General features: G+C 44.0%; 1 protein-coding gene and 1 long non-coding RNA gene across 2 annotated transcripts in view; one reads left to right on the top strand and one right to left on the bottom strand.

Annotated features, from left to right (window-relative positions):
* Positions 1 to 3,357: 3,357 nt before the first annotated feature.
* On the bottom strand, positions 3,358 to 9,122 carry LOC148525125 (uncharacterized). Its single transcript, XR_015878318.1, has 2 exons — positions 9,035 to 9,122; positions 3,358 to 4,194 (listed from the first exon to the last, which is right to left on the bottom strand). It is a non-coding gene; the product is annotated as an uncharacterized LOC148525125 (long non-coding RNA).
* A 138-nt stretch (positions 9,123 to 9,260) lies between these two features.
* The window catches only part of STARD9 (StAR related lipid transfer domain containing 9), a 155,840-nt gene continuing 145,245 nt past the window's right edge, over positions 9,261 to 19,855 (top strand). The window contains exon 1 of the mRNA XM_088471260.1: positions 9,261 to 9,370. Within this exon, the coding sequence (XP_088327386.1) occupies positions 9,324 to 9,370 (47 nt within the window). The 5' untranslated portion in view covers positions 9,261 to 9,323. The remainder of the gene's footprint in view (positions 9,371 to 19,855) is intronic.

Below are 19,855 nucleotides of genomic sequence, written 5' to 3'. Positions count from 1 at the left end.
CAAGGGATTAGTAGTAGCCGCAACTGCATCCAATTTAGAAACAGGCCCTATAAAGAGGGAGTATCCCATTCCCTCAGCAGACCCCACCCTCTCAGCAAAGCCTGCCCCAATCAGGGCTGCTTCCAAAAATTTCCCGGGCTGGTTTTCCATCCCAATCCGCCCCTGTGTATCCATCTCACCGGGAATATTTTCATTTTTAATTAACTATCCCCACTATGCACTAAGAGGAACTCGCAGGGACAGCGGTATTTAGGATAAGTCTTTCACAGAAGTGAAAAACTTCCCCGGGGGAAGCTGACGCTGCGCATGCGCACAGTGTCAGCTTCCGGAGCTGGCCAGGGGCTGAGGGGGAGAGATCGTAGTCCCCATTGATAATAATGGGGGCTGTGATCTGCAGCACTAATTAGCACTTTGCCGGAGATTTCTGTAAAATCTCCTGCATTGTGCTATTAGTACATATGAACAATACATAAAATTATGCAGATACTGCAGTTTCTGCATACTTTTATGTAAAAAACGGCTTGATACATAGGCCCCTTAATCGTGCCTGTCTGCCTCTCTGTGCAATATCATTCCACAATTCCCTGGGTTGTGGAATCTATGGGCCCTGCTGCTCAGATCACCTTCTGGCTGAATATTCATGGAAAGCACAGCTGTAGGCAGCTTCCATTATCCGCCTGTTATGACAAGTTGAATTTTGAGAAAAGCTCCTAGTGCCCGGTAATCAGGGTGCCCATAGCACCTGTACCCTGATATTCACAGCCCTATATAGCTATGCAGGGATACATTATGTCATCTTAACTGTACAAAAATAAATGTAGAATTTTACGTAGGATTACCTGACAGGCCCTAAGTGCTCAAAATAGATTTAAATGAGTTCTTATTAAGCTAAAGGTGCCTATCCATTAACAGACATAGAAACGACAGCACGATTACGACATTGTAATCGTGCTGTCGTTTCTATGTCTGTGATGTACCTACACTGAACGTTCACTCGTTCAGTGTAGGGACATCCATCATCCCCGTACATGCTGAAACTGACGTGATCGTCAGGTTGACCAGCATGTACGGGCGATGATAGATGTCGGAAATGACCAACGGGCATGCATCCCTGGTCGTTTCTGACCTAAATGTGCCCGATACATGCGCGATTTGCAAGCGATTGCATGATAATGATGTTGTTATCGTGCAATCGCCTGCAAGTATCACTAAATGGATACCCCCCTTTAGACATTTGTTTCACTTAATTTAAAATAAACTCTGGATACAGCCATGAGACAGTTTTATACTGACATCTAGTGGCAATATTTAGTATTACTCTGCTCATGCAGAGAGATACGGTAGATACTGAGTTGGACATAAAGGCAATTTGCTACCCGCCAAGCAAAAACAAAAAAAACTGCACATGTGCACCAAAAATGCTTGCGCCTCCATAGCCATGCTGGCTGATATACCCACAGGCCTGGGGTTGGTGGGAACATATAAGTAGTAGCCAATGTACACTAAGGATAAACGTGTTCCATGCTGACCATAAGAAAGACACAAATGCAGCTGTGTGGATGTGGATCATTTGCGTGTGCATGATCCCGTGTGCAAAATAGGAACAGATGATAATAATAATAATGATCAGAGCTGCTTCTGACTTTCAGAATGCATCTGTATCCCTCCCACTTACATTAATAATATAGTAATGTTGCTGCTGCGATCTATGCACAATATAACTGTGATATTACTAATCTCCGCAGCAATAATACCAATATCAGTAAAACATATTATCCATTTAATTTTTTATATTTTTTATAAATTCTTTATTTTCAGTTGATTTTTCAATATACATATACAATAGCAGTACAGAAAAAGAGAAATACTGAACAAACAATTATCGTTCAATGTAAAAACAAAAGACACCAGTACGACATCCAATTTGTATGTATATCTATTAGACAGCAGAAAAATAATACAATCAAAAACATATTAACATAGTACCAGACAAACATTACAGGGATACGCAAGGGAAAATAGGAAAAGGATAGGGAGGGGGGGACATAAGGAATGATATAGAGCAGAACACAGATATCCAATATATAACAAAAGTAAAAGTATATCGCTATTCAAAAATCTAGTTGACAACGCTACATATTATAGTCCATCAAAGCAGTTACTTATACTTGATCCCGGGGTATCAGATCCTTGTAGGAGGAGGAAGATTTAAAGTGCATCCAACTAAACCAAAGTGTCACATAATCAGAATGCTTTTCGGGGGTCGAGTAAAAAATTTCCTCCATTGACATAAAGAAATCTATGCATTGGAACCATTCCCAGGGTGAGGGAGGTACAGAAAAACTCCATCAGACTGAGATCATCATCTTTTATATTTAGAAATGGGTATGTCCGAGTGCGGTAAAAGCCAAAAATCTGGTCCAGTCGGGACAGGTGAACCCAGAATCTCTGATGCCAAGGCTATAATCTTTTTCCAAATGGGACAATCAATGGGCAGTCCCACCACAAGTGGAATAACGAACCCCTATCCTGATGACCTCGCCAGCAGAGCAGAGACACTCCTGGAGGAAATGTATGGAGGGTAATCGGGCAGTGATACCACCTTGACATTACTTTATATTGTGTTTCCACAACTTCCAGACTTGAGGAACAGGTACTAGCAGTATGATACACTTTCTCCCAATTAGTCTGTATACCCCTAGAATTAAATTCCTGTTCCCAAACATCTTGGAATGCCGGACTATAGGTGCATACACACGTAACGATTTTCTGAACGATTTAACTATAACAACGTCGTTATCGTTCAATCGTTGAAAAAATCGTTCAGTTTCTGAGTTATAACGATGAATGATTATCGTTCATGCGTGTTCCCGTTTGTAGTTCATTCTGACTGACCAACTGAACGATTTTCATTAAGGGAAGTTACAAAAATAATTTCTAATTCAAAAAATCGTTCATTACACTTTAAAAAAAATCTGACAGAAAATCGTTCATAAAATCATTGGTAACAAAATCGGTGTGTGTGTATGCAGCTTATCAGGTAGATGGGATGTCAGTAGTATTTGATATGTGCCGGAAATGACATGAACAGGAGCATTAGGATGCAAACACATATAGGGGTAAATTTACTAAGATGGGAGTTCTATTTAAGAAGTGATGTTGCCTATAGCAACCAATCAGATTCTACTTTTCGCAAAGAAATCCCTTTAAATGGGTGCTAATAATAATTAAAAAATACTGATCATGCAGCTGTCAAAACTCCCAATAAGGTTCACAGGAACCGAAAAAAATATAGGTGTAGTTCACAGCGCAAAAACTCAGTACTTATAATTCAATATTGAAAAAATAATAATAATATTGAAAATGATAATAATTTTAATAATAATTATAAAATAGAACTTGAATGTTAATTAATTCAATATAAAACAAATAAAAGCAGGAGTTGACAACAATACAATGCTGAAATGATGTTAATACTATCATGCATAAAAATATATTGACAGTAAATGCGATCCGGATAGTTGGAGAGTGGGATTTCTTCTGTCCTCTTTGGGAGGTCTCCTATGTTACTTAACCAAGGATAATAGTATCATAATAATCAATGGATGAACCCAGCACACTGGAATAAATGTTATATTTCGGTAAAGGTGAGTGCTAGATATATGAGAGGGCTCTCACCTATGTGTACCAGATCGATATCCAACAGTATGGGCTCTGTCTCTAAAAGTGGCGTTGTGTAGCCACGTGTGTCTCCAGCTCCCGGCCAGTGCACGGAAGCGAGTCACATCAATGAAGCTCCTGGTGAAGCGAATGCGGCAATGTGATGGGCCGCGTGTGTCTCTAGCTCCCGGCCGATGCACGGAGGCGAGTCACTTCAACGATGATCCTGGTGCAGCCGGTGCGGCAATGGGTCAAGCCGCATGTGTCTCCAATTAGCCGGCCAAGGCACGGAAGCGGGTCACATCAATGGAGTACAGATGCAACAAGTGCAACAATGTGTTGAGCAAAGGTTGGATTCAGCTGGTTAACAGCACGAGGCCGGATCATGACCTGACAGACTGTCAGCTGTGTGAATGGGGATGACTGCGATGCAGTTCTGGAAGTCCCAATAGCCTAGAAAGAGCAATGCAAATTCCGGCTATCAGCTGGGTAGGGCAGTTTGGATGATAGCCATCAGCACTGATCGTGTTCCTCCTGTGAAATGTAAAAATAGAGTAATACAAAAAGATCGTAATGAGTTGTTGAAAAAGACGAGATCTAATTCTACATCTAGAGAAGTGTTACCCATTTTAATACCTCATCAGGTAACATTAACGAAATTGTTAAAGAAACATTGGCATCTTATTAAGTCAGATACACACTTCTCCCACCTTCTCATCACCACCCCCGATCCCGCACATCCCTCCCCTGCATGTGTGATATGTGAAGCATGATATTGTTAACTGAAATATATGCCAACATTTAAAAAGTAAAAATACACTATGACTTACCACACTGTCTCTCTGGGCCTGATTCAGAGCTGCTCGTAAGCGGCCGCTCGTTCGCTCCGAGCGATGTTCGCACATCTGCGCATGGGTCGTAATGCGCATGCGCCAACCAGTCAGTGCGGTCGGAAAACGAGCGCTCGCAAAATAGCGAGTGCCTGCTAATTTGAGTGACAGGATGAGGCGTTTGTGGGTGGTAACAGGGGAAGGTGCTTGAAAACGGGGAGTGGTGATCCGAACGCAGGCGTGCCAAACGGTCAAATCGGGCGTTTTAAGGGTGTGCATAATTAACAAAGCAGCGTCATCGACCACGTCACTTGGTTGTTTCATAGCCTGAACTGTTCGCATGATTGCGGTAGGAAAATCCAACCACAAGCACTGCGAGCAGTTCAGATGCCTTTCGATGTACTCGATTAATCAAATAAACAGCGGAGATGACGTAGTATGCGAGCGGCCAGGGGGCGTCTTTACAAAATAGCGAGCGCATGTTTCGTTCACTCGCTCAGACATAGAGGCGTCAACAGACCGCAAAGAGCGAGCGCTCAATTTAAATAACCGGCCCCTTTTTCTGAACGAGCGAGCGCAAATAGCGTCCGGCTCTGAATCAGGCCCTCTGTCACCAACGATGCAGGCTGCAGTTCTTGTCTTCTGTCTCTTGCAAGGTCTTCTCAATAACAGTGCTGTGGGGTAGGAGGGATGGTGTATGCAGCCAGCCATCCTCAGTCCTCAGCCCCTCATCACCATCTTCAGCCCAGAAACCCCCCATCACCTTCCTCAGTCCCTAGGTCCCATCACCTTCCTCTGCCCCCAGTCCATCACCTTCCTCTGCCCCATCACCTTCCTCCATCTCCAGCCCCATCACCCTCCTCTGCCCCAAGCCCGTGTCACCTTCTGGCCCAGCCCCAGTCACCTTCCTCTGTCCCCAGCCCTTATCACCTTCTTCTGTACGCAGCCCATATCACCTTCTTGTGCAGGCTGTGCAGTGGCTCTGGGTCCCGGCGGCCGCGGCCCGGCAAGAACAATAAGTCTGCCGGCTTGTTTTGTGCCCGTCCGGTCCTCGGGGCCCCTCTGGACCTTGGGGCCCGGTACAGGTGTACCCATAGTCCCCCTCTGTTGCCGGGCCTGGTGGCCACGAAATCTAGATTTGTCCAATGGCGGTATTTGCATCATAGCGCTGCTAGATTTCCTAATGTGGTAAGTAAGGCTGTTTGTATTATTAACTTAGCCTAATTGCTGTTTGCACTTTAGAGATATGTGTGGTTGTTTACACTTGACCTGGCGCCGTTCAGGTGCTGTTTTAGCCTAATTGGGGGTGTCGTTGTTAACTGAAAGGGGTGTTTTGTTTATGTATACATATGGGGCCTGATTCAGAGCCGGACGCTCTGACCAGAGCGCTTGCTCTGAATCAGGGCCCTCCTCCATTAAAATGGAGCGTCCTCCTGGACGCTCGTATAGCTGTGGCTCACCACCCACAGCATATACGAGCGTCCAAAAAGATGGTCGCGATGGTCTTGACCATCGCACTTGCGAGGGAAACCCTGCGGTCGGGTTTCCCAGCCACAACCCCTGGAGTGATTTTGGCTCTATCAGAGCCAAAATCACTCCTACTGACATCACTAGTGATGTCAGTGGGGCCGGCTTCAGGCGGTAGGGAACGCCTCCGTCTGGCAGGCACGCCCCCGGGACACCCACCAAAGGGGGCGTGCTGTCAATCAACATCGACAGCACGGCCCCTTTGGTGCGAGACCCGGAGCGATGGGAAGCCCGTCGCTCGCCGCGTCTCGCACATGCGCACGACGGAGCTCCCTCCGTCGTGCGCTTGCGCAGTGGGGAACATCGACCCACTTGCGCGCGTACTGCCGCTCGCGAGTGGGTCTGAATGACCCCCATGGTGTATATATGGGGGTTGGGTTCACTTGTATGTGTATCTTGACAGAGGTCCACATGCAGGACTGAAACATTGATGCTATAGGTCTCTGTTATGCTGTTGAAATAAATTAAAAAGCACCTTATGAAGACTGGTGAGTGTACCCCCTCCACTGGGACATCATAGACTACTCACCTGGGCAGCCATAAGCTGCGGGGGCCAAACTCAACATCTTCACAACCCCCTTATAAACCAAGCGGGGTCACAGCTGCAGTTGGAAATGGAAGGCAATCCTTCCACAGCAGATCTGGGGGATACTTAATATATGCGGATATCCCCTGAATGCTTTTGGGGAATATGCCACAAATATTTAATGATAAATAGGCCCCTTAATCTATATTGCAGGATTGGTAATTATCCCATGTGTTTCCCAACTCCAGTCCTCAGGGAACCCTAACAGTGCATGTTTTCCATACTCCATGCTTCAGCACAGGTGTATTCATTTCTGACTGACATATTTTAAAACATCCACAGATGGTACTAAATTACTTCAATGGTGATTCTGGAGGTCATTTATCATATGCTATATGTTGCATATTCCCTGAAAACCCCCATTTTCAGAGGATAACCGCAAATAATTATCCCCCAGATGTATTATCGGAGATATCTGCTGCAGTCCCTCCATTTCCGATAGCTGCCACGTCCCCCATAGATTTATATGCCCGGATGTGATGCTGTTAAATCTACCAAGCCACTCCGGAGCTTGGCCCCCGCAGCTAACGCCATCTGAAGATGACGTTGTGCTGCTGTAGCTTATGGGCTACATATCGCAAAACTTACCAGGAGAGTGTTGGCATGACCGAACGCTGGAGTCCCAGCACAGGAGTGAAGAGACCGCTAACGCAGTCATACACTCCCAGCACATTGCAGGGACGGGCTCCCCGCTGGTGCAATTTAATACATCCGGGCGGTATGATGGCATACTGCAATGTGATCATGGCTGCTAATATCGTATCCAAACCGCATTGCAAATGTAGTCATTCATAAATGAGCCCCTTTGTGAGGAAACCTGGAAAACATGCACTATTACAGAGGACTGGAGATTGGAAACAGTGTAATGACCTGTTGGTTTAGGGGTGCGAAGAGGGAGGTGAGAATTGTATAAGGGACCTGGAGGGGGCCCAAAGCCTCTATTGTAGTCACATGCCACCAGGGCCGTAACTAGGGTAGTGCGACCAGTGCCATGGCACCGTAGGGTAGGGGGCGCTGTTTGGGCCTGTCAATTTTCCTGTTTATCATCATTCTCACTTGTAGCTTCCTCTACTTTTATCCCCAGCATCCCTTGGCCTCCCCTAACTCTTCCCTGGCCATTCCCCTTGAGGCCATGGCCCTTTTTCAAGTGCACTATCTTATGTCCCCATTTAAAAAATAAAGAAGGGGGGGGGGCGCCAATGCTCTCTCTGGCAAAGGGCACCTAAAAGTCTAGTTACGGCTCTGCATGCCACCACGAAGCATAGTACTTTAAGTCATAGTTTTAACAAGTGGTTGTGGCCACATTTCTGTGTTCTTCAATGGGGCCGTTGTATGTCTGGTCTAGGGATGACCATCAATGGTTACCATCAATGGGTCCATCAGTGATTACCATCGATGGCACAAAAACCTTCTATAGTGAACCATTGATGGTTTGCACACCTCGATGGCCACCACAGATTGGTGCACGGAAGGCCACGGGCCAATAAAAAGCAGGGGTGGGGCTCAGTGGCTGCCGGGTGCGGCACTAAGCTCCGTCCCGTTAAGAAGAAAAAACAATAACCATCAGCTCCCACTCGTCCATCAATGGTGGAGAACCATTGGCTCTCTGCCATCGATGACAAAACCACAAGCCATCGACAGTTACCCATTAGTGATGATGGCTATCGATGGTCGATGGCTATCCCTCGTCTGGTAGTATTTACTATTTGCGGATTGGAGTTGAGAACTGCTTTGGAGGATTCATTCATCTACCCACTGCTCAGTGGAGTATGCAGTAAATGTACTATGTGGCACCTAACAAAGTCACCGCTGCTGTATTTTATATGTTCTATGCAAAATGCTCCTGAGCTTGTAATGAACATAAATGTAAATCCTGTGGCCAAATCCACAGCATTTTGAAAAGAGCTGTATAGTAAATGTAACTATATAAGTGAGGGCTGCACTTGTGTCCTGTCTGAGCTTCTCTAGCTGCAGTTCCACCACAGTACCCTCATTAGCCCTCACTGGCAATAGGATGATGAATAGCAGTCATTTGTGTTAAAAGAAAACCTAATGTCACTTTAGTACAAAGGTTCCCAAATTCTGCCATTACAGTTCAGGTTTTAAGGATATTCATGCTTGAGTCAAGATGGTTAAATCAAATTGACTGAGATACTAATTAGATCACCTGTGCACAACCAGAGATATCATTAAAACGTGGACTGTATTGGCGGAGGTTGGAAACATCTGCTTCAGTATAACAGCAGCTAGAAATTAAGTGGGAAAAGCAGAGGAATAATAATAATATAAATACACTGTGAGGAGGCTCAGGGAGTAATAAGTAAATGTTATGTCAGTAAACGTGTCGCATCTCTTCCCGTAACCTAACAGCGATGAAAGCTGGAGCAGGTCATTGTAGTGACAGGACGCTGATATGCTGCACTATAGTTACCGGCTTACACCCATTCATCAGCGCCCTGTGCCGGGCACGCCCCGGAGCCTGCCTTGGAGAGAGCAGCGGACGACGGACCCTGTTGCTGCTGGTGCTGCCGGCCGGAGTGAGCTCCCCCGCCTCCAGGGATGTTACTGGTATAATCGCCGCCCCCCGGGCTGTGCGCTGTGCTGTACGGTCACTCCCCGCTCACATCCTCCCAGCCGGCGGCTGCTGTACACACAGGGGAGCCGGGGTGATCGCCCCATGCCGGGCGCTGGAGTCCGGGGCATGACATGAGGTTGCGGCAATGGCCAACGTCAAGGTAGCTCTGCGAGTGCGACCCCTCTGCAAGAGGTGAGTGCCGGGAACAGGAGGAGCAGTACATGTCCGCTACTAGCACATGCCTACATGTTACATGACAACACATACTTTCATACTACATGCCACTTATCACATACTAACATGCTTCATGAAACTTACCATATCTATAAACGGTACATGACACTTACCACATCCCAACACGGTAGATGACACTTACCACATCCCAACACGGTAGATGACACTTACCACATCCCAACACGGTAGATGACACTTACCACATCCCAACACGGTAGATGACACTTACCACATCCCTACACGGTACATGACACTTACCACATCCCTACATGGCACTTACCACATCCCTATACGGTACATGACACTTACCACATCCCTACACGGTACATGACACTTACCACATCCCTACACGGTACATGACACTTACCACATCCCTACACGGTACATGACACTTACCACATCCCTACACGGTACATGACACTTACCACATCCCTACATGGTACATGACACTTACCACATCCCTACATGGTACATGGCACTTACCACATCCCTACATGGTACATGACACTTACCACATCCCAACATGGTACATGACACTTACCACATCCCTATACGGTACATGACACTTACCACATCCCTATACGGTACATGACACTTACCACATCCCTATACGGTACATGACACTTACCACATCCCTATACGGTACATGACACTTACCACATCCCTATACGGTACATGACACTTACCACATCCCTATACGGTACATGACACTTACCACATCCCTATACGGTACATGACACTTACCACATCCCTATACTGTATATGACACTTACCACATCCCTATACTGTATATGACACTTACCACATCCCAAAACGGTACATGATGCTTACCACATCCCAAAACGGTACATGATGCTTACCACGTCCCAAAACGGTACATGATGCTTACCACGTCCCTACACGGTACATGACGCTTACCACGTCCCTACACGGTACATGACGCTTATCACATCCCAGCACGGTACATGACACTTACCACATCCCAGCACGGTACATGACACTTACCACATCCCTACACGGTACATGACACTTACCACATCCCTACACGGTACATGACACTTACCACATCCCTACACGGTACATGACACTTACCACATCCCTACATGGTACATGGCACTTACCACATCCCTACATGGTACATGGCACTTACCACATCCCTATACGGTACATGACACTTACCACGTCCCTATACGGTACATGACGCTTACCACGTCCCTACACGGTACATGACGCTTACCACGTCCCTACACGGTACATGACGCTTACCACGTCCCAACATGGTACATGACTCTTACCACATCCCTATACGGTACATGACACCACAACCCTACATGGAAAATTACACTTTTCACATGCCTACTGGGTACATGACACTTACCACATACTTTCACGTTGTATGTAACGTAGCACATTAATACATGCTACATGACACTTACCACATATCTATTTGACACCACATTCCTACATGCTAAATTAAACTTACCACATCCCAACATGCCATATACCACATAATTACATGCTACATGACACTACATGGTACATGATCCTTACCACGGCACTTATGCTAGCTACATGACCCCACATACCTATACCTATGGCACCATACTCTTACTTGCTAAATGACACTTACCACATACCTATACATGTACATGATACTTGCATAATAACTGCTTATAGCACTATACAATGCTCATTGAGTCATGCTAGGGACTTCAGATGATAATAGTGCACTTTTTGGGGGGTGTTAAAAACATATTTTCAATAAATATTAAATAATAAAACCCCAATATTCGGTTGTAATACTGTATTTAATATGAAGAGAAAGATAAATTTTTATTAAACTGGTGGTGAATTCTGAAAAACTGCTTTTTTCCAGAGTCAAAACCCTAAACCCAGGGACTGTTAACAGCTACACTGGAGATATTAAAAGGAATGACCGCTCTGCTCTGTAAAAAAAGGAAATGTAGCTTACTACAAATTATTGTAAGCAACAGAGAGTATTACATGTGCATTATATGCTGCAGTGATATATTTAGGTTTCTTGAGTGTCGCTATTTTGTTCCCCATATAATAAATACCCTGTACATGTAGAGTCTGTTGGGACTCGGGAGTAGAACTAATTGAAGAAGGCTGACGAGTTGTTAGTTGGAAACAAAAGATGTGTTTGTGTTATGTCTTAATAGGGGTGACAATGGGTCACATGGTGCAAGAGATTGGCATCTTACAGCTTTCTCTGGTGGGTCTGACCGTTGCTCAGATAAGACAGATGTTGCATGTACTGTAATACGCAGCTGTGCATTTTTTTGAATGTAGATTTATTTTAGTGCAGATATCTTGTGCATAGTGTGGCTGTGTAATTGTTTCCTTACTGTTGACAGTGAGTGATCTGGTAACTGTTCATCACATGACATGGTTATAGGTAATAATAGTTGCCATTGCATGCTATTTACTTACCTCATACATTGTTCTAAAAGCACTTTGGACAGAGTAAAATTTCAATATATTCATGTATGTAATATTCCCAAGTCTTTTTGCACTGTTTCTAAATCACACATACAATCTAAATTTTGTGCTAGGGTCACTGGGGGATTAAATACATTTTCCAGACCCACACAGTTGGCATTGACATGGGATCCACAGTCAGTGTCTTATTTCTGTTGTTGTATTTGTAGTACTTCATATCCTCTAGAAAATGTAAAGCTTTAAATTTACACATTTTGCAGATACATCTATTTTTTTCTTGTTCAGTTGTAACTGGTCTCTTCCTCTTCCTGCAATACATAATAGACCAGCCTTCCTTGTAAGTAGAATGAGACCCTAGCTCATTACAACCCACTTCCTGTTTTATTCCCTATTCCCTTCATGTGGGATTTAAGTTGTTCTGTGAGAGGAGCCGTGTTGTTACTGCATGAGAGAAATAACATTGCTGTAATGTTCTCAAATGCTTGAGAAAATAATTTTATTTTTGTTTTTTTTCTCTGCAAGAAGTTAAATATCCTAAAGATATCGGTTGTTATGGTACCAGCAAGTATGTTTTGTGTTCTGCATTTTACTCTTGTTTGGAATGGCAATTTTGTATTCAATATGACTATAACAAATCAAATGTAGGAAAACTGACTACAGAATCTCAAATATTTAAAAACTGCCCCAAACCAGATAACATTGTACTGTAGGAGGAAACCGTCATGAACACAGGGAGGACATACAAGTTTTTGCTGATATCAGTGTGGTCAGACTCACACCTGAGGTTCCAAGACCTGGAAGCACAATGCTGACCACTGTGCTTATTAAATGTCTTCAGTATAATTGAAAAGTTTTTTATACTTTTGAATAGGTATTTTTTTCTTTTATACTTTATCATTATTCTAGTAATGACATTCATTTAAATCTGTGTACTTTTTGAACACGGGCAGATCAGGCTCACACAAGCAATACTAAAGAGTACACACATGAGTGGTTCAGGAGCAATCAGAAGAACAGGCCTGGAATACCTTGCAGCAATGTGTGGCTAAAACTGCTTAAGTAGCATCTGTGCGGCCATAGAGATCACTGTGGGCATGTATGTATGTATGTATCTATGTATGTATGTTTGCATTCAGGTGAGTGTACATTGGTATTTGGTTCCTGCACCAGTGCTCAGATGAGAAGTTTGTTGTTATCACTGTATTGAGTTCACGAATGCACGCACATCATACGGCATAGAACCAGGGCCGTAACTAGGGTAGTGCGACCAGTGCCATGGCACAGGGCACCGCAGGGCAGGGGGCACTGTTTGGGCCTGTCAATTTTCCTGTTTATTATCATTCTCACTTGTAGCTTCCTCTTATGTTATCCCCAGCATCTCCTGGTCTCCCCTATCTCTTCCTTGGCCCTTGCCCATGAGACCATGGTCCTTTTTCCACTGTCCCACTTAATTTGTCCGCCAGCATCAGTGGAACTGCGTCTCTCAATGCAATCCCTAACACCATCACCCCCCCCCCCCAGGACCGCCTATCAGATTTGCATGGATTTCCATGGAATTCCGATCTGCGTCCCCGGGCGGTAACCACCTGCAACTCATGCGCAGTTATCCAGCCACCTCTGAACCAGGCCCATAGTCATGAGTTGTAGGTAACCAGGCTGCTTTTGTAATTTGGGGAAACTATAAAACACTTGGCGGGTGATGTATCAGATCTTCTAAAGAGGGTAAGTGGAAAAGTTCCTCAAAGTAACCAATCAGATTTTAGTTATGATTTATCTAGTACAGGCTTCCAAGAGGCCGGGAGCGACACACAATTTTTTGGGAGCTCCCGACCATTTTGGGAGAGTAGGCAGGTGTGATCTAGTATATTGGAAAAAATGATAGGTAGAAGCTGGTTGGTTGCAATGGGCAGCTTCTCCACTTGTCCTCTTTAGAAGGTTTTCTACATCTTCCCAATGAAAAGAAGTCTGAGCAGGGATGAATGTTGAATATTGTTGTACCAAATTCTACAATGGAAATAGAGGGAACCACTGTAAAGATAGGAGGAAAAATACTGGCTATACTGTTGTAAAGTTGCCGATGTCACAGAATACTTCACATCTAGAGAACTGAATAGAGATTTTCAAAATCTTGAAGTGAATTATATTTTTGTGTCTGATGCAGTGGCGGAACTAGAGAGTGGTGGGCCCAGATGCAAGAATATGCTTTGGGTCCCCCTATACAGTGCCACCAGTAGTGGTCCCCCTATGCAGTACCCCTTACACAGTGCCCCCAGAAGTGGTCCCCTCTATGCAGTGCCCCCAGTAGTAGTCCCCCCTCATGCAGTACCCCCAGTAATAGTCTAGCCCCTATGCCGTACCCCCAGTAGTAGTCCCCACCCTATGCAGTGCCCTTAGTAGTAGCCCCCCCTATGCAGAGCCCCCTGTAGTAACCCCCCTATGCAGTGCCCCCAGTAGTAGCCCCCCCTATGCAGTGCCCCCAGTAGTAGCCCCCCCTATGTAGTGCCCCCAGTAGTAGTCTCCCATATGCAGGGAATCGGTGTCAGTTACCGCCGGCCACATGGCCGGTGGGTCTAATCCCGACAGCGGCAGCCTGGCAGAGGTGAAAATCCCGATATTTCTTTCTGGTAAGTATCGCTAACCTAATTGCCCCCCTAACCCTCCTTTAGGGGTGCCTAACCTCCCCCCCCCAAGTGCCTAAACCTAACCACCCCTTCCCCGCAAGGTAAACCCTAACCCTCCCGGGGGCTGCTTAACCCTAAGTCCCCCCCTGGGAGCCCCTATCCTAACCCTCTCCAATCACCCGCTGCGGGGGCAGCCGGAAGGTGGAGCTCATGAGTGATGCTATACCATTGTGTTTAAAAATTTCCTATACCATTGTGTTTAAAAATTTCCATATTTGAATTTCGCCGTCCTACCAATTGTTTTCTGATTTATCTATTTGATATCTGTGTTACATTTTATATGTGTATTTTTTTCATTTGAGGGGCAGACCAGCCCATCACTGTAAACTGGTCTGGTTTTCACAACCCCATTTTTTTAAACCTAATCATTAAAGGTTATATTTTAACATTTAAAATTTCTTATCAAGATATACTTATCTAAACGAGTGCCCCAAGAAGGAAATCTTCTGCTTAGCATTCTTGCTAAATTTTTTGCTCAGTTCTGTGTCTAATCACATTTTTCCTGGGAGCACCGGCAAGCACTCTAATGTGTTAAAGATATTAATTTATACTGCTCTACAAGTTGGTTTTCATATGTGTTATTATATTTGAGTCTAGTGCGGGATCATTTCCATATTTTAGCGTTTACAGAGCAGCACAAGATGTCATCCATCCCTAGGCAAGATGCAGGTGTTTCAAAATGTGTTCGAGCAGATAACTTTCCAGATTTAAAAAATATGCACGAAGCTTAAAATAATGAGCAGCGACTCTTTTACACTTCATGTGTGTCTTCTAAACCCTCTCCACCATTTTTTTTTTTTTTTTTTAACATTTCAACGACAAAGTGACTTTTCGCAAGTTTGGGAATGGATCCGTGCAGGAATATACATGACAGGAGATGTATGAGTGAGCACCACAATGCAGCTCTTGCCAAACGGTCTTATCTCACTGGTCAGATTAACTCTTTGGGGGAATTTAATGTGTTTATTTGTGTCTGCAGCTCCCATCTAAAATGACGGGCGATATTCATTTCTTTGTGCTACTGGGCGCACACCCGCCTGAGTTGGTGAGCAGAAATCCACCTTAAGTCGAGCTCAAACTGTCATGTAGGCAGCATGGCCAGTAGTTTGCATCGGTTTAGCCTCTTTTCATGGCTAATATCGTTGCATTTGGATGCGACATGCGTGATAAATAATGGGTGCCCGCGGCACAACAGTCGAATATGGCCCATCACTTTAGAAGGGGGCTGCGGGCACAAGTAAACATTTAGATTCTCCAGTGTCTGACTATTCATTGGCAGAGGTGAACCGAAGGTTCTGTGTTATGTCATGGGGTGCAAGGGAAACTTGTCCAGGAGTTTGGACTTAAATTGCAAGATTTAGCACAGGTGACTTTTTTACGTCCCAAATCACCAATCAACCTAAATGCCCAGCACATCGTCCCGAATTGAGTCGCCCCCAAAGGTTGAGAACCCCTGACCTATTCTCTATTATAAATGAATGCAGCTTAAATTTATTTTACCGTAATATAAACCATATGGTAACACATTCCAGCAAGTAGTTTTTGACTTGAAGATGTCCGAGCTGAGGACCACACCCTCTCTATGACCTACTGATAACGAAACAGCTTTACTCCACATTAACGCTTTACATAGCAACTAATACCAGCAATCCCCCACAGTTACATAATGCAGCTGTCTGAAATCAAAACTAATACTAAACTGCCAAGCATCACTACAGTATATCTGCAGCAAAGGGAAAGGTTCTAGCATAATTACAAATACACTGGAAGATTTTATGTTCTGTAACTGAAAACAACATTTACTGTACATGCACTGAAGAGTTAAAGCTTTGATTTCAACATATTTCCTCTTTTTGCTATGAGAAGGTCCTGATTATTCACAGGTGGGATTCAATTGTTTCTTTACACACCGGAAAGTAAAGGACACCCGACGTAGCTATTCAGTTGTTTTCCACGGACGCCCATTACTTATTGAGCTTGTTGCGCCCAAAAGATTAGATGCAGCTAAACCTGTGCAAAGTCCTGGTTTTTGTGGCTTTCTGCTCGACCACCTCAGGAGAGTGCGAGCAGAAATCTTGGCGCCCGCGGCACTCATGCCCTATTGGAGCAACAATTGAATAGCTCCGTTGAGCACCCAAATATCAATTTACCCCCCCCCCCCCCCTTGGAGGCATTTAAATGGCACAATATGACCAATACTGACATGTCAGTTTGCAGGTGAATTTCTCTAAAAAGCTTGAAAATTGGGTAATCCATGCATGTGGGGGCTTTGCATTTATGCTTTTGAACTTGCAGCTGTGAGTTAAAACATTTTTATTCCAAAATGTTGCAAACTTGTATACAAACACTGAAAAAGGACAGTAAATGCATTTCTCTGTGCCCCAAAATACTGAACAGACTTTTAAAAAAGAGGGAGATTTATCAAAGCTTGGAGATAGAAAAAGTGTAGAGAGATAAAGTACCAACCAATCAGCTCCTGACATTTTTAAAACACCACCTGTAAAGTGACAGCTAAGAGCTGATTGGTTGGTTCCTTATCTCCATCCTCATTCTCTCCCTCTCTGCAAGACTTGATAAATCTCCCCCTAGTATATTTACCAAGAAAAACAAAACACTTGTTACTTTGCTTATGGCCACTAACCGCCTTCTAATACTGTTCTGCTCTGCTATTTGGCACTTTTGGAGGGTACAGGGTGATTTCCTCTCTTTTTCATGAACTTCTCCCAGGCCGAACATTAACCTGTGATATTGCTGCAACTCCTGGGAATGGGCGTGTACAATTGAACTGCGGGCGAGCGCTTATGAAAATGATTTGCAATGTGTGCAATATCCCAATATGTAAGTCCACAGGCCTATTCTCTGCCCATTCTGCGGGCCTCTCTCTGCCCTTGCATTTACCTTAATCCAGTGTTTTCTCGCTGCTGCTCCGCGCTCCATTCTATTCAATTTAGACAAGGAAGTGAATTAAATCTTCAATTTCTGTCTGAGCACTGTAGGGGCAGCTGTCTGACATGTCTCCTCTGATCACTCAGCGATTTGCGGAGACTGTCCTGTTAGTGTGTGACCTGCCTGCTCACCATAAGCCTGGTCTCTCTGATTTGTGCAAAGGAGATCACTTAAGGTGGAAGTTGGCTAGGGAGCAACTGTCTGGGGTCCCAATTACATTCTATGCTTGTGGAACTTGAGGTTGAGTACTGCCTAGCATTGCTAATTTTACGCGTACCACCAGCTGAGAACTGGTCTAGAGCATCATCAAGTTTCAGTATGACCCAGTATGACAAACCATGAAGCACGCAAACTACATTTATGCAGTACTACCGATGAGCCCATTAGTTGCTAGTGTATGTTCTGATCACCAGTTCATACCGCCATGAGCAATGAGGTTATACCATAGATGTATTAGTGAATTACAACACTTTTATATTAACAGACAGAGATGGCACAACTGTTCGGGACAAGTATATTTGCTTTTTGTTCGGTATCTGTGTTGTAACTGCACCATTTTACTGCAAAACTTTTGTTATTTTATTTTAAAAAGTCTTTAGACATTAAATATATACTATAGCCAGGGAAAACTGGGAGGACAAAAATAGTGCCTCTTTAAGTACAAGTTTCTATATACTGTATAAAGAAAAAATCCTGTTACATCACACTGCAATATTTACATGTACGGGCTCTGAGTATGTTTTTCTCAATGCAACACATTAATGAAGCTGATTTATATTCCTTATCTGTGGATGCTGTTTTGGTGGTTTTAAATCTTTTGGCGCTATGTAAAAGGGTGTTTGTTGTATGTTGCTATACTAGCAGAGAGGGTGTGTAGCTTTGCATAAACAACCTACTGTAGGTACATGCTTGGAAACAAGTGTAGCTTAGCATTCTCAAACCATACTACACTTAGTAACTTTACTGTTGCTCTTACTATAAAATATTTTCTTCTTTATTTATTTATTAATTTTTTTTTTAAACTGTTTTTATTGGAGCATCACATGTAGAAAAAACCCCCAAAGTTTCTACACTTCAGTAAATCGGCACAGCAGAAACGTATATTCCTAACAACATGTTGAAGTAGGTTACATGTATAATGCCTTAAGGTACTTTTTATGAGTATACTAATACTTGTATTTTCTTTTATTTTGAATTGTTACACCTATATAAGTTTAGACTTGTCTTTTCTAAGTACAGTATAATGTTTAATGCTTATACGTTTATAGTGTAAAAACGTTCCTTAGAGAAGCTGTATACCTACTGAGATGTTGTGAAATATAGGTGTACCATGTCCATACTATATGAGTTGTCCCTTGCCCTAGCGACCAGTTTGGGTATACATAAATGCTCCTGGGCGATAGTGTACATTAGTCATAGGAACTCTGTGGCTGTCTAGCTCCCATGCTACAATAGTTCCACACTCCATTCCACATAGCCGACTGTTGAGCAGGGTTGCTTTACAGGGCTTGAAATGTTGAAGGTTTATAATGTCATAAGTGATCCAGTGAGTAGGCAGGCCTTCCTCGCATCCGTTACTATGTGTAAAATGGGACACGCTGCAACCTCTGGGTCTGATACTAAGTAGAAAGTACGCCTGTTGGTGTAGCGTTACTTGTGTCTTTTCGCACTGCGCATCCTCCAGAAATTAACATATGTAAATACCAGGGATGCAGAGTTGTATGCATTTCAAACACATCTCCACTGACTGTGCTAAAGAGATGGAGCTTGTTTTAACGAGGTATTCTCACATAGGCAAAGCTTAATGAGTGCATGTTGACGCAATGATGGGCCATGGGAAGGACGGGCCATGGGAAGGACGGGCCATGGGAATGATGGGCTATGCGCAGTTGGATGGAAGCATAGATGCCTGTTTCGAGGAGTATCTCTTGCACCAAGAATAGGTTGGTGCAAGTGCAAATAGATGATGATGATGATGTGTACCAAAATCAAGTGTACAGATATGCAAGATACGTTCAACTATGCAGACAGGCACAATACAGCATATGCAGTTTTTGGCTTGCACGCAAAGCAAGGGCACATGCACCCAATCTCTATCCAACTCCACATCAGGCTCTCTGCCGCCTTGTGTACAAATGTGTTGTAATGATAGCAGCCAATGAGATTCCAGCTGTCATTTCTCTGTATAGTTTAGCAATACGTGCCCCACAAAGGGTCCCTGAGATGTATTCAGTCTGTCAAATATAATGCAAAATAATAACACACACAATTAGTTATAATAAAAACTATACAAACCTAATTTGGATTTTTTTAACCAGCATGGCTATCACAGCATTCTGCAGCGCCATGTCAT

This window comes from Taudactylus pleione, unplaced genomic scaffold (assembly GCF_031769625.1).
Source record: "Taudactylus pleione unplaced genomic scaffold, aTauple2 ptg000113l, whole genome shotgun sequence".
In the NCBI taxonomy this organism is placed as follows: Eukaryota; Metazoa; Chordata; class Amphibia; order Anura; family Myobatrachidae; genus Taudactylus; species Taudactylus pleione.
The sequence above is the reverse complement of the archived record's forward strand: the minus strand, read 5'-3'. Positions and strand labels throughout refer to the sequence as shown.